Source organism: Danio aesculapii, chromosome 1 (genome assembly GCF_903798145.1).
Source record: "Danio aesculapii chromosome 1, fDanAes4.1, whole genome shotgun sequence".
Taxonomy (NCBI): Eukaryota; Metazoa; Chordata; class Actinopteri; order Cypriniformes; family Danionidae; genus Danio; species Danio aesculapii.
In genome coordinates, this window is record NC_079435.1 from 8,628,218 (window position 1) to 8,645,438 (window position 17,221).

The 17,221-nt window shown below is 33.0% G+C and overlaps 1 protein-coding gene across 7 annotated transcripts in view; it reads right to left on the minus strand.

Annotated features, from left to right (window-relative positions):
• Positions 1-17,221, minus strand: part of LOC130224827 (nuclear factor 1 X-type-like) — a 223,034-nt gene that overhangs the window by 19,712 nt on the left and 186,101 nt on the right. For 4 of the 7 annotated variants that reach the window (XM_056456504.1, XM_056456503.1, XM_056456505.1 and 1 more), the window contains 3 exons: positions 13,703-13,834; positions 7,719-7,888; positions 3,317-3,476 (listed from right to left, as the gene is read on the minus strand). In XM_056456504.1, the coding sequence (XP_056312479.1) occupies positions 3,317-3,476; positions 7,719-7,888; positions 13,703-13,834 (462 nt within the window). The remainder of the gene's footprint in view (positions 1-3,316; positions 3,477-7,718; positions 7,889-13,702; positions 13,835-17,221) is intronic. The other 3 variants (XM_056456508.1, XM_056456509.1, XM_056456507.1) reach the window with 2 other exon arrangements.

The window sequence follows — 17,221 nt, forward strand, 5'->3', positions numbered from 1 at the left end:
TTTAAATTTTAAATTCAAATCAAGGCAGTTGCATGAAAGTGGGAGGGAAGATTTGAAGTGGATTAATTCAAACATATGGTTGGAAAAAACATCAAGATGTTAAGAATTCCAAAACAAAATAAATCTAAATGTCATATATCAAATTCAGGGCAGTTGTGCGGAGTGGACTCCATTAGATAAAAAGGAATATCTGTGTGAATGTGTGTGTGTGTGTGTGTGCATGTGTGTGAATGCTGTGTGTAAAAGCACCGAAAGATGAAAGTATAAAAGAAAAAGGATGGGATACGACAGCTTGAGACTGATACACCATTCCATAGAAATGAAATGAACGTGAAAACACAGAAAGAAAAAGAGCACTCGTGTGTGTGTGTGTGTGTGTGAGAAGGGGGAAAAAAAGAAGAAGGGATGGTCTTTTGGAAGGCCAGGCTCCTCCTTTTGCCCACCCGCCCTGCTGACAGCACCCGAAACACACACACATCCCAAGCAAAGACCCACAACCCAGTGCCGCCGCTCTCACACACCACAAAATCCCTTCACCTGCGTGGCTACACACACTTCTCTGTCTGCGTTTAGCCGGATGTCGCTGAATGTGGGCCGGCGTTTTATTTTGTTTGTTTGTTTGTCTGTTTGTTTGTTTGTTTGGAGTCCATGCCAGCTGCCCTGAATTTGATCTCTTGAAGGAGGAAGAAAAGAAAGAAAGGGAAAAATGGAAAGTGAGAGCGATGAGGAGGGAGGCTGATCTATGGGAATGATTGGCTGACTTTTATTTCTTTATTTTTTTGCTTGGCTTCAGCCAATGAGAGGCGGCGGAGTGTCTCCATCCCCATTCAATTGCAAAAGTGCGTGACTGATTGCAATCGGAGAAATAAAATGAGAAAGCAGGATGAAAAGGGGGAAAAAATGAACAAAGAAGAAATCAGATGGAGAAGAGCAGGGCATCTAAAGCCAGAAATGTCTTTTTTTTACGCAAGTATATGCAAATACAGACAGGAACGCTTGATCGGGTGCATGTTATTATCACACGATAGCTATAACAATCATTTATTTTTATTTATTTATTTTCATTCTCAATTTTAAAGATAAAAGACAACTTAAAGGATAACGGCACAGAGGACATCATCAGGATGACTTTAAGAATTATTTTTTTTCTGTTTTTGCATAATAAGTAATAAAAATTGTCAGCCAATCAGATTTCATCCTGATTCAAACTGGACAAAAATTTAAAGCATCAGTTCAATATAATATAATATAATATAATATAATATAATATAATATAATATAATATAATATAATATAATATAATATAATATAATATAATATAATATAATATAATATAATATAATATAATATAATATAATACTAGCTTTTTGGAACAGACCTTTAAATTGGCATAAAATTTTGTTACTCAAGGGGGCGCTAGAGATTCGTTATATTTTGCATCCAAAATAAAATATGCGCGTGTGTAAAATATAAAATTTTGTTATGCATATGTAATACACAGGCATACATAGAAACAAAACTATACAAAACTTTTTTGTTACATGAATATTTAAGTTTATACTTAGTTTGTATCATATACTTATATATTTTATATCTATAAATAAATGTTTTCTTAAATATATGCATACATGTTACGTCAAAACAAACTTTTATTTTGGATGTGGTTACTTTGCCCAGCATTTTGGTACTCAATGGGGCGCTAGAGATGTTTATTATATTATATTATATTATATTATATTATATTATATTATATTATATTATATTATATTATATTATATTATATTATATTATATTATATTATATTATATTGACACACACTAATACACACTATTATAATATAACAATAACTAACATGTTATCGTACAGTTATATTTAATGTTTTGGTGTAAACAAATTTATTGTAGCATTAAATTTTGGTGCTCAAGGGGGCGCTAGAGATCTTTATTAAATTATTTGATATTATATTGTATTATATCGACACACACTAATACACACTATTATAATATAACAATAACTATTATGTTATCGTTACAGTTATATTAATCATATATGTGAACAGAGCTTTATTGTGGCGTTAAATTTTGTTACTTAAAGGCGCGCTAGAGATATTATGTACATTATATTATATTATATTATATTATATTATATTATATTATATTATATCAATATCCACTAATATAAACTATTATAATATACCAATAACTATTATGTTATCGTACAGCTATATTAAACGTTTTGGTATGAACAGACCTTTCTCGTGGCATTAAATTCTGGTACTCAAGAGGGCGCTAGAGATATTTATTACAATATATTAAATCAATTTACACTAATTTACACTATTATAATATTAGGATAACTAATATGTTATCGTAAAGGTTTATTTAATGTTTTGGTGTGAACAGAACTGTATTGTGGCATTAAATTTTGGTATTGAAGGGGGCGCTAGAGATATATTATATATCGAAACACACTAATATACACTATTATAATATAAGAACAACTAACATGTTATCATTACATGTATATATATCATTTCGATGTGAAGAGTTTTATTGGGGCATTCAATTTTGGTACTCAAGGGGGCACTAGAGATATTTATTGTATTATATTATATCGATATACACTAATATAAACTATTATAATATAACAATAACTATAATGTTACCGTATAGTTATATTTAACGTTTTTGTTTGAACAGACGTTTATTGTGGCATTAAATTTTGGTACTCAAGGGGGCGCTAGAGATATTATATTATATTATATTATATTATATTATATTATATTATATTATATTATAAATAATATAAAATAACCATATAACTATTATGTTATCATCACAGTTATGTGTGACATTTTGGCTGTGATCAGACCTTTATTCTGGCATTAAATTTTGGTACTCGAGGAGGCGCTAGAGATATTTATTATAATATATTATCCTATATTGATATACATCACATGATATACAACACTATTATGTTATTGTTACGTATATTTAACGTTTTGGTTTGAACAGAGCTTTATTGTGGCATTAGATTTTTGCACTCAAGGGGGCGCTAGAGTTTTCAAGCAGTTTTTAATTATACAGATATATCCTAGTAACTAGTATCATAAACTACAATGCTTTGTATTTCAACTAAGATTTCGAGTAAATGGACCAAACGTTTTAAGAAAAGACAACAAGAAAAATAACCCTGTCTGCATTGGCGTACTTGTGTAGTGTGTTTTAATCCTAATGTTCCCTCTGATGAATTACTGTGAGCGCAGCGGGGGGGTTTTTAGGGCTCTGGTGGGTCTGGTGCTTGAGCGGACACTTACAGGGCGAGGCCGGAGAGCCCACTCCGCTCTCTGGGTGTGTGTGGCTGGGTTTGTGCTCTGGCAGGGAGAGGGGCATCGGCACCGGCCGCGCTACCGGAGGAGGAGGAGGAGGTGGCAGTAAGAAGGAGCCGGGCAGTTTGTTCTGACCGCTCCCGTTAGGCTGCAGATACACACACACACACACATACAGATGGTGAGGGGGTGAAAGAGGCACTCATACACACATGCACACACACACATGTACACACAGACAGAAATGTGGAGGCGTGCAATCACAAAGGGTGAACTTGGAACGTTACAAATGTACAAAAAAACATTCGAAAATTAATAAACACACACGCCGAGTTATCACAGTGTCATGAAGCATACAGTAATAGGAGCAATCTGTTTTAGAATGAAGGAAAAAAGCAGTCCAGTCGCATTTATTTCACTTTTCTATACTCTGCCTTTATATTCTAATCGTTTATGCTTGTGTTTGCATAAAAAGGGAGATTTTGCAAATTTTCTCCAACATTAAATGCCTATAATTAAAATATGTCTATTTTTATAATTGTATCTTTACATATTTTTTATTTTTTTAGAGGTTTTCACCTTTATTGATAGGACAGTGGAGCTTTACAGACAGGAAAGTGTGGGGAGCAGAGATAGGGGAAGGATCGGCAAAGGACCTCGAGCCGGGAATCGAACTCAGGTCGCCGCGAACACCTGGGTGCTATGTGTCAACGCACTAACCACTAGGCTATTGGCGCCGACTTACATTTTTATGTAATTCTTTGAATAAATATTATTGATTTGATTTATTTATTTTCTGAACAGAAATATCATACATAAAATATCTTCAACAAAAAATACATATTAACATGGGCAAAAATGGAGCGGGATGAAGAACAAGCTTATTATTTTCCCACCCCCATTACCACATACATCATTCGTCTATTACTTAAACTTATTTCTTCTTTTACTTATTTTACATTTTACTTTTTTATATAAGACATATTTGATCCTTTTGGCATCTTTGACATATTATTTGTTTGATTCCATTTGTACATTTACATTTTATAACAAAGACCCCCCAAAAACACAAAGTACTGCAAATAGCCATCAATTGAAATTTCATCATACCTTACTCATTTTATTCTTTTTCAAATTACCTTCATCATTATATAAGAATATCAATTTATACAACTTTTTAAATTGATTAATATCCTGACATTGTTTGAGAGTATTTTCTACACTGTTCCATAATTTCACACCACATACAGACATGCACAAACTTTTTAAAGTTCTCCTTGTTTTTAACCTCCTAAAATGTTGCTCTTCTCTCAGATTATATCCCTTTGTCTTTCTTCAAAAAACTTTTGTATATATTTCTGAAGTAATTTATTCCTAGCCTTAAACATAAATTGTGCTGTTTTAAATTTGACCAAATCATTATAAAATTAAGTATTAAATTTCATTAATGTATACATTAAAAGCTATTGAATAATGTGGATTGAGCACAGAGACAGAGCCTCAAAATACCAAATTAATGATATTCTCCTGTATTAAATGCGTATAATTAAAAATATTTATATTTTAGGAATTGGATTTTTTCATTTTTATCATATATATTTTTATGTAATAGGTTTTTCAGTATTATACAATTAAGTATTTATTTTTCATTAATGCATACATTAAAAGCTATTGAATAATGTGGAATGAGCACAGAGACAGAGCTTTAAAATACCAAATTAATGATATTCTCCTGTATTAAATGCATAATGTATAATAAAATATATATTTTTTATTAATTGGATTTTTTCATTTTTATCATATATATTTTTATGTAATAGGTTTTTCAGTATTAAACAATTCAGTATTCTTTTTTTCATTAATGTATACATTAAAAGCTATTGAATAATGTGGATTGAACACAAAGAGATATAAAGCATCAAAATACCAGGTTTAATGATATGAAATTATATTTATGATATATTGTAATATAGGGCTGGACGATTATTAAAAAGTAATGGAAATCGACATTTAGAACCTATAATCTTGGTCAGGTACAAGACATGTTGTAAAAATGTAGCTGCTGAACTGAAAAATGTTCAGCACTTTGCAGTCACATCTGATTTCTGGTCAAGTATGACAATGGACCCATTCTTTAGCCTTATTTTACACTACATTGACGATGATTGGAAGCTGTGCTAGAGATGCCTTAAGATGGCATATTTTAATATGGCAAATAATATATTATTTACAGGATATACAAGAGTTACTTTATTTAGAAGAGATGCTGCTTATTTTTTTTCTTTTAAAATGAAAAACACAGACAATCATTTATTTTGTTGTTTATTTTTAATTTTTATATGTGGAAAAAAGTGACTGTTGGTTTTACGCAATGTGCTTTAATTTCAGTTGTGCAATGTTGATCATAGATTGTGTGTTTCCTTCAATTAGTTTAAAATCAAGTAATGCACTCTTCATTCAAAAATCTCTGACCAGTAATATTTACTGTACAAAAGCTGTCAGTGAACCATAAGGGCAACAAAATATAATAAACAAAAATATTCTTTTATTAATCGAGTTTAAATGTTCAATTAATTGAGATTTTGATCTTAGGCCAAATCGCCCAGCCCTATTATAATATATTATGATTTATGTCTTATACAGTAGTGTGAAGTTTTGGCCTGTGTTTAATTACAAATTCACTTTTGGAACGTTACAAATGCACTAAAACTAAAATAATTATAATAAACATACAGCACATGCTGAGTTATTACAGCATCATGAAGCATGCAATAACAGGATCAATCTTTAAGAAAAACAGCAGATATGAAGGAAAAAAGCAGCCCAGACGCATTTACTTCACTTTTCTAAACTCAATCATGCGTGTGTTTGAATTAAAAGTGAGATTCTGCTCATTTTTATAATTGTACCTTTGCATTTTTAATCATTTACATTTTTAATGTAATTGCTTGAATAAATATTATAAAATTACGTTATTATTTTTTATTAATGCATACATTAAAAGCTATTAAATAATATGGATTGAGCACATAAAGCATAAAGGGACATAAAGCAACAAAATCCCAGGTTTAATGATAGGAAATGATAATTATGTTATATTATAATATATTATTAGTCGCATTTATTACACTTTTCTAAACTCTGCCTTTATATTCGAATCATTTATGTATGTGTTTGCATAAAAAGGAAGATTCTGCTAATTAAAAATATGCACTTTTATAAATGTCCCTCTGCATATTTAATAATTTACATTTTTAATGTAATTGTTTGAATAAATATTATAAAATTAACTATTTTTTTTGCAGAATTAATGCGAAAAAGTATTATTGCGTACATTAAAAGCTATTAAATAATCTGCATTGAGCACAAAGGGACACAAAGGATCAAAATACCAGCTTTAATGATATAAAATTATATTGATGATATGTTATAATCCACTATGATTTATGTCTCATGAATTCATATAGTAGTTCTGTGTGAGCAACAGATTGAAAATTAATTCTGACCTGAATTTCATTACAAATTAAATTTATTTTTCGTTATTTCTCTATTAAACTCATCTTTTTTTCAATAGCAAATGAACATTAACAAACAGAAAAAAGATTAATTTATTCATAATGTTTCCCTTCCATATTTTTAGCTGGTTTTCAAGTTTTTAAGGCATCTCTGTCAGGATGAATCCTCCCTATTAAACCTGGAAAGAATCCAAATCTAACACGCAAGCATCATCAACACGCAGACATGTCTGTTTGAAAAGGTTTGGCCAAATATGTTTCATGACACTTTCTGAGGAATGAGGGATGAACCTGAACTCAAAACAACCGAGACTGAGCAGTGTTAGAAGATGAAGAGGAAGAGAAAGAGAGAGAGGAGAGAGAGACTTTAGCAGAGATGTGTGTGAGTAAGTATGTGTGTGCAACTGAGTGTATGTGTGTGCATCTGAGTGTGTGTGTGTGTGTGTATCTGAGTTTGTGAGTGTGCATTTGTGTTCATTAGAATGTGTTTTTGGCAGTATGTGTGTGTGTGTATGTCAGTGCATCTGGTCTGTGCATCTAAAAGTATGTGTGTGTTCATCTGATGTGTGTGGGTGTCTGTGTGCATCTGAGTGTACCAGTATGTGTGTGCATCTGACTGTATGTGTGTATGTATGTGTCTGTCAGAATGTATGTGCATCGAAGTGTGTGTGTGTGCGTATGTCAGTATGTCTGTGCATCCGAGTGTGTGTGTGTGTGTGTGTGTGTGTGTGCATCTGCGTGTGAGTTTGTGTGTGTGTGTGTTTGTGCATCTGAGTGTGTGTACGTCTGCGCATCTAAATGTATGTGTGTGTCAGTATGCGTGTGCATCTGAGTGCGTTCGTGTGTCCACGTGCATGTGTGCATGTGTGTGTTACCTGTGCCCCCGGCTGGCCTGAGCCGTCAGCACAGACGAACTGGACGAACTCTTTGAGCGGGTCCTGATGGTGGTGGTAGCGGATGGTGGGGTGGGTGAAGTATGGACTGGACTGCTGGATGATGGAGGGAGCAGGGAAATGAAGGGCAGAGGCAGAAGCTCGTGGACTCCCTGAGGAAAACACAGAGAAACAGTGTGTGTGATACACAGATACTGTGTGTGTTCATGTAAATATAAACCCTCAATCCTCATCCATCTGCCAGTGATGCTTTATGCTTAATGGAATAGTTTAAAGGTGCTGTCTGTAAGATTTTGACTCTTCTAAAGCATAAAAATAACCCAATATATTTGCAGATATTTCAGAAACATGCTAAGTGAACATTCTTGATTATCTGAAAAACAATGCTGAAGTCAGATTTTCTGCGTTGAAAGTGTGTGTTACATGCCGGAACGGCTGTCTTTGTTTTGGCTCCTTTAACCTGCCCACTACCAGTTTAGCCAATTACATTTCAGCAGCCCGGGTTGTCTTAGTGGAAAACAGTGTGGAAATATAAATGTATATAATCTAGTTTCAATTGAACAATAATCAACATATAAATGACAAGTGATTTCCTTTGGTTTTTAATTATATCATTTCATTAGGAACTGTTAATAGCCCAGCCATGAGGGACATTTACCCTTTGTCTTTCTGACTACTGGCTGAGCCAAAGTGATGCAAATGCTACTGGCAGAATGCTCTGCCTTTGTCTTCGGGTGATACTTTCAGGTCAAAGAAACCCTTTTGTTGATTAACTTGTGTGGTCAGTTGCTGGGCAGGTTTCTAACACCTATATGCTGGTTGTTATGCTGACTCCAAAAATCATTTGCATGCTTTGTTTAGCCATCTCCCCTCCCCCTAACAAGACATTATAGACGGGACATCTTTGTCTTAATTCAGACTTGTGATTAAAAACTTGCAGAGTGCAGACCTCCAGTAGACTCCTGCAGATACATGGTCTTCTCGAAGACGCTGTGTGACTAGATTAGCCAACACGTCTCAATAAAGACATTCTTCTGCTTGCTCAAGTCTCCCGGACTGGGTTCTCTCTATCTTCACTCATTTATTTTTTACAACAACAGCATATTTCATTCATCCAGTCAGGAAGGCTCTCAAAGTGACGGCGTCCGTGACCGAAATGCGACCTCTGGTGGACAGTAGCAGACTCCGAAATGAGAAAGATTCAGAGTTCTACATGAGGTGGTTATTAATTAGCAAATAATATAAATATTACGAACGTAAACATTAGATGAGCAGGTTACATTGTAACCATGTAGGCTAACAACACATTACGTGAGATTTGCAGTGATAAGCAATTTGGCTGTTTGCACCAGACGAAACACGACAGCAATGCAAATAACGCCATTCAGAAGCACAGAATAGTGCACTCACTGCACTCCAACAAAACGGTAAGGTTTATAATCTAATTAATACATATTAAACCTCTTTAACATTATTAAACGTAGATGCTGAATCACTGATATGTGTTGGTTTGCACTGAGTCACAGTTCTAAAGTTCAATTTCAGACGGTTTATTTTATTTTCAAGATCTGAGGTGAACTATCTGCTGCTTATTTCAGTAGTATGGCAATAAATGTCATGTAAAATGGCACTCAAACTCACATTATTAGCATTAAACACTGAATAAAGCACATGAGGTGTACCTGAGGTGATCATTGTTCACCTGTGAGAAATACAAACTAATTCTAGAATTTTAATTTCGGTGTTGATTAGGACAAAAACTTCTTTTAGTATGGAAAATATTCATTCTATTGTGTGTCGTTGCTATTAGTTAGAAAACAGTTCAAATCAGCCTTTAGGCTCAATAGTCAGGCACACTCATGTCAATCTGGCAACCTGCACTTGCATGCACTAGACCAGTGAAATGTGTTTTGATCCAGGAGTGCAATACCTAGTTCAAACACTGGGTGTCAAACTTACATACTGCACCTTTAACCTAAAAATGAACACTTATTAATGAAAACGATCACACTGCTATTTTCCAAATATTGAAAATGTATTTTAAAAATTGTTAATCTCATTAATTTAAAAATGTTTTTAGTATATTAGTTGAAAAGCAAAAAGTATACTGTTAAAGGCTACATTCAATTAATAAATATATAGTTTATATATAGTTAGTCACATGACACTTCAGAAATCAGCCTAATATAGTATTGTAATTTATGAAACATTTTCTTTAATCACTGCTGTTTACAGTTGCTTAATTTTGTTTATTTATTCATTAAAACAAATTTCTGTCAAATCATCTGATAAATAAATACTTAAAAAACATTTAGAATTTAAACGTTTTTGCAACACTTGTAAATGTATTTACTTTCACATATGATCAATTTAATAAACTCTTGACTAATAACAAGTATTGAATTTGCTCATTTTTACACCTTCACACCAGCATTTTGAATGGAAAAGAGCAGCTTGGACATTCTGATAAACTTCAGCCTAAAATGTTATCCTGCTTTATTAAACATTTTCTTTTATTTAATTCTGTTTATTCTGTCTTCATTTATTAGAACAGATTTGTGTCAAATCATCTGATAAATAGTTAAAAAACATTTAAAATATAATTTTTTGTAACACTTTACTCTAAATATATTTACTTTCACATTTAATCCATTTAATAAACTCTTGACTAATAAAAAGCATCGAATTTGCTCATTTTTACAGCTTCACACCCGGATATTAAATGGAAAAGAGCAGCCTAAAATGCTATTCTGCCTTATGAAACATTTTCTTTTATTATTAATGTTAAAAACATTTATTAGTCGGCGCCGGTGGTGTAGTGGTTAGTGCATCGACACATGCACTCCGGTACTCATGGCGACCAGAGTTCGATTCCGCCTCGCGGTCCTATGCCGATTCTTTCCCTCTCTCTGCTCCCCATGCTTTCCTGTCAATACTCTCTACTGTCCTATCAAATAAAGTTGAAAACCCCGAAAAAATTATTATATATTAAAAAAAAACATTTATTAAATTATTTATTTATTAAAGCAGATTTGTGTCAAATCATCTTATAAATAAATAGTAAAAAAAAAATTAAATAGAAACTTTTTGTATCACTTTACAATAAATGTATTTACGTTCACATTTAATCCATTTAATAAACTCTTGACTAACAAAAAGCATCAAATTTGCTCATTTTTACACCTTCACACTAGCATTATGAATAGAAAAGAGCAGCTTGGACATTCTGATAAACATCTCTTTTGATGATCCACATAAAAACAAGGTCATGCATATTTATATAAGCAAAAAAACCCTGAACAAATGTTCATATTTAGCAGAACTGCTTCTTTACATGTCATTTCCACCATCCTCCTTTTCTCCTCTTCATCTATCTCACGCTGTCCTTCTTTTTCATCTATCTCTAACTCCCCCTTTTTTTTTCTTTTTGGTGCTTCTTAATCTCATTAGGTACTGGGCAGGAGCCAGGCGCTATAGGGTGCCAACAAACACACACACACACACACACACACATACATACATGCACACACACACACACAAACAAAAAACGGTATCTTCACAATCTCCACAAGAGTTATTCATCACTCACAAAAGAAAAACCACAGTATCTCTTTCCCCACAGCCGCCAACATCCATCCATAACTCACACACGCGCATTAAAACGCAAACCTCGCTTCTTCTTTTTTCTCCTCCACCGTCTCGACTCTACATAAACACGCTAACCAGAAGCGTCTGCCGCAGAAAATAACCAAAAAAACCCCCAAAACTTCCAGAATCCCATGCAGGAATAATCCATTTAAAGCCGCGGCTCTCGGTCCCGCTGACCTTTTACTGCAGCCGGACGCGGATGGATGCTAATTCTCTGCTTCTCTCAGGGCCGTCGGATGGGATTAAACATCCGGGATGACAGGGAAACACAACAGGGAGCTTTTTTGGACGGCTCTCCTTTGGGTGGGAATGGAGATGGCCTGCGAGACCGCAGTCTTAAAGCCTCAGAATATCATGGCAAACTGATGGGATTTTCATGGTGTTTCTGAATGCATCTGCCAAGAAGAGCTGGATAAGGGCATCGTCAGCATCGAATTTCAGACATATGGATTCAAGGCCTGGAAAGTACTTCAAAACTAGCATACAAGTTCAAGTCGCCCTCCTGTGAATTATTTCCAAATATTTCCCAAATGTTTAACAGATCTAAGAAATTTTCACAGTATTTCTGACAATATTTTTTCTTCTAGAGAAAGTCACATTTGTTTTATTTCAGCTAGTATTAAAGCAGTTTTTAATTTTTTTAAATCATTTTAAGGTCAATATTATTAGCCCCTTATGCAGCATTTATTTCCCTATTTTGTCTTGTGCCAGTTGGAATGACGCTGACCAGTTTTGGAAAAGGAGAGAGCAAATGGTAGAGTTTTATGTGGGATTCTCTTGGTCACGCATCTGTTATGCATTGGGGAAGCTTTATAAATGCTCCCTCATGGCTTCTCCTGTTTGCGTCTTCTCTTTGCCTTTTTCAGATGGTCTCGGGCGATCCATAATGAAATGGGAAGGTTTGAAATGAGGATAATACGAGGGTATCGAGAAGCGAACACTGTTGTTGGGACTTGTGACTGGCTTTGTTTTGGTCTATTCTTAGATGGCCAAAATTAGCCTTGCTTTAGCTAAGCTGTCTAAGTTTAGATGTCTATTAGATGTCTATTAAACACAACATTGTTTGGTGAGTAGCTGTACATAAAGATCTGTAAGTGTTTTTTTTTTTTTTCCTACACTGCAAATAACCTGCATAGTGTTTAGCATAATTGAGTAAACCCCATATTTTTATCCATTTCAGTGAATATAGGCAGTGTATTTCGGTGCATTTAAACAAAACAGATTTTATATACATATATATTTATCAAAATAATATTTTACTCTCCAAACATATTTAGAAATTCAAAATTAAATTCAAACAAAAAATTATTTGCAACCTACAAAATTTCAACTAAAGTTTCCTAATAAAAATATGAATTTACAAGATAGATTTGTGAGGGGTGTACTTATATATGCTGAGCACTGTAAATTACAAAATAAAAATATACTAATATACATATACTAATATACATACACTTATATATATAATAAAAATATACATATTCTAATGTACGTATATTAATATACATAATGCATATATACATAATAAAAAATAGTGATACACATATACTAATATACTAATATCATATACTAATATACATATACTAATATACATAATAAAATATACTAATATGCACATTCTAATACACATATTCAAATATACATAATAAAAACATGCTAATATGCATATATTAATATACATATACTAATATACATAATCAAATTATGCTAATATGCATATATTAATATACGTATACTAATATACATATATTAATATACATAATAAAATATGCTAATATGCATATACTAATAAACATATACTAATTTACATAGTAAAAATATGCTAATATGCATAAAACAATGATATATATAATTTACATATTAATATACATATACTAATATACATAATAAAACAAACTAACTTGCATATAATAATTATGAAGCATAATTAGCTTTAAATGTAAGCATAAATATGAACAAAAACTACCTCGCACATATGAAGAAAAAGTAAATTCACCAAACGCACTTATGAAATAGAGAGGGGAAAACAGAAGTGGATGAAATGATGATGAGAGAAGAGATGAAAAGATGGAGAGAGAAAGAGGGCTGGTGGATGGAAGATGTCATTCATGAACTGTGGCAGCTCTGCACTCTCTCTCTTTCTGTGTCTCTCTGCCCAGCCAATCAAAGGCCTCCATCAATGACTCAGCCAATCAGGCACCACCGAGGGCAATTTTTATACTAATGTAATGCACTAATAGCACTTTTTGAACCAATCAGAAGCCTGCTCTGATATCTAAATAATTCTGTCTGTCTCTGCTGGAGTGTGTCTGTCTCACCTGGTCTCACGCCTGCCAGCATGGGCAGCGGGTGGTGTGTGAAGGCCATTCGGGGGGACCTCGTCTGTGCTGACAGGGCGCTGAAATCGAATTTCCCCGCTGGCTTCTTTAGAGACCCAGGAGAGGACAGCCCTGCCAGAAACCACACGTCAACAACAACAGCAGGGCACAGCACACACCAATCACACGCTAATCGCTCACTAGCTCAACTAGCTCACTGCACTAGTCTTCTTAGTCAGTGATGGACATTCATTGTAATACACCAGCCATGTTGATGGACCGAACAAATCAAAATGGTGGGTGGTTTGATTGAAAATGTGATTAAAGTTATTTTTTACATAATATTTTGTCAAATATTTCCCAAATGATGTTTATCAGGGCAAGGAATTTTCACAATCTTTCCTATAATATTTTTTTCTTCTGGAGAAAGTCTTGTTTGTTTTATTTCCGCTAGAATAAAAGCAGTTTTACATTCTTTTAAAACCATTTTAAGGTCAATATTATTAGCCCTCTTAAGCAATATTTGTTTTGATTGTCTACAGAACAAGCCATCATTATACAGTGACTTGCCTAATTACCCTAACTTAACCTAATTAATCCAGTTAAACCTTTAAGCTGAATACTAGTATCTTAAAAAAATATCTAGTCAAATATTATTTACTGTCCTCATGACAAAGATAAAAGAAATTAGAAAATCAGTTATTAGAAATGAGTTATTAAAACTATTATGTTTAGAAATCTGTTGAATTTCTTTCTTTCTCCATTAAACGGAAATTGGGGAATAAAATCTATAAAATATATATGAGGGGGGAGACCCTAATAATTCAGGAGGGCTAATAATTCAGACTGTATACGCTGTATTTTAAGTGGAATTGTAACAGAAATTGATGCATTGTTTGAAAAATCTAGTAAATTTGATTAAAAGATGCTTTATCATATTAGATTTTTTGAACAAACTGTTCATTTTAATAAATATTTGGAAAGTCGACTCTTAGATAATCTGAATTAAATACTGAAAAATACTTAAATACTGATTAAATAATTAAAGATTTGGAACTAAGAGAACTTTTGACATCCTCCTCCTACAACTACTACTACTACTACTACTACTACTGCTACTATTACTACTAAGAAGAAAAGAAGAAATAATTATTATTACACAAAAACATTTAGCTAGAATGCAAAAAATATTAAGTATTACATAAAATATAGTTCATATTTTACAGAAGTTTTTAAATATTTATTTAATATTTATTATTAAATATACATAAGGTTAATGTTTTTAGAACTTTTTAGATCTTATTTTTAACTGAAAAGTTACTTTAATATTAATATTTTTCCCTCTTAAAATAATATAATATAATATAATATAATATAATATAATATAATATAATATAATATAATATAATATAATATAATATAATATAATATAATATAATATAATATAATAATGAATTGTATGATATTGAATTATATATATATTACAATATAAATACAATTTCACCAGTTTCACTATTTGCAAAGTCATTACTTTAGATTGAATGGGATGATTTTGTATGGGAGTGAAATGTAAATATATTTGTATGTAATTTATTATATACATATAATAAACAAACTACAGACATAAATAAACACAATGGAGCAAATATTAAAGTGAAACTTGGTAAAAAGTAAAAAGTTACTTTAAGATGATCTTTTTTTTCTTTCATGTGGAACTTTTATCAAATGTTTTTAATTAATAATATTAACATTAACAAAATGCTTAAACAAGATGCAAGACATAAAAGAAAATTTACAAGATACAACTTAAACAGTTAAGTTAAACAAGTTTCATCAGTGCAAAATAAACTTAAAATGAAAAAACACCTGCTTAAAAGACCAAACTAGGCCTGTCACGATATCTATATTTTGTTGTACGATATATTGCACTGAAATATATTGTGATAAACAATAATATCGTCATTTTAAGATTAAGATTTATCTTATGCCACTCGTTATATAATAATGCCAGTATGACTATATAATAGCATCATAATGCAAGTGCACTCTTCCAAAGAACGCTATTTTATTCTTAAGAAAATTTTATTAGTCATTTTAACAATTTTATAATCAGGCATTGGAATCAGTATGTGAAAACGCACATCCTAAACCAATAAATAATAATAAATGTTAACAAAAAAGTGCAAGGTATAAAGTAACAGAGGCTGCGATATCTGCTGCCAGATCTATTTTCAGTTGTCAGACACCCACATGAAAATATACTTTATAGTAAATACTAACATACTGACAACTCCAATAGAGATTGCACAATCAGCTAAAAGGTTGCTAGTATTGGTCTTCATGTAGGGGCGAAATACGCTCAGTGGCCATTTTATTAGGTACACCAACTGCTTGTTAGCGCAAATTTCTAATCAGCCAATCACATGGCAGCAACTCAATCCATTTAGGCATGTAGACATGGTCAAGATGATCTGCTGCAGTTCGAAAGGCATAGAAAGGCAACAGTTACTCAAATAACACAATTGAGGTATGCAGAAGAGCATCTCTGAACCCACAACACATCGAAACTTGAGGCAGATGGGCTACATCAGCAGAAAAACACACCGGGTGCCACTCCTGCCATGTCAAAGCGTGAATCATCTCAGACTGGTTTCTTGAACATGACAATGAGTTCACTGTACTCAAATGGCCTCCACAGTCACCAGATCTCAATCCAATAGAGCACCTTTTGGATGTGGTGGAACGGGAGATTTGCATCATGGATGTGCAGCCGACTAATCTGCAGCAACTGATACTATCATGTCAATATGGAAAAAAATCCCTTAGGAATATTTCCAGTATCTTGTTGAATCTATCCCATGAAGGATTGAGGCAGTTCTGAATCTAAAAGTGAGTCCAACCCGGTACTAGTAAGGTGTACCTAATAAAGTGGCCGGTGAGTGTAGATTGCATTATCAAAATGATTGAAGTCATGTCCATGTGTTGTACGATAAGTCAATATATAGATCATTGTGACAAGCCTAGACGAAACACTTTTAAAAATTAATAGTCAACTTAAAAATGAGTCAAGCAATACTATAAATAAGCTTCGCAAACCATTTCCACACCTTTAAACAACACTTTCAACTAATCTCAGCTTCACAACTCCTTCATAAAGCATCTTTTCCCCCTCATCTCGCCCCGTTCGGGTCACATCCTGCTTTTGCAGTTTTACATTCTTCCACAACCCTTAATGTGTAAATAACGTAAAGCAGTCCCGTCCACAAATAGCCATAGGAAAAATACCGCCATAAACGTCGACACATTTCTACAGTCCCGCATCATACCACGTCTTCTGTAAACGTTCCTCCTTAACTATTAAATTAGCAACACCTCAACCGCTTCGATCCATCACCAGAAAGATGAAAGAGGGATGAAAATAACATGAAGAGGTGAGAAATTGCAGGAGAAAGTGATAACAGAGCAGGGATGGCTCATAATTGGAGGAAAACCAAAGAAAACACGCACACACTGAGTCCT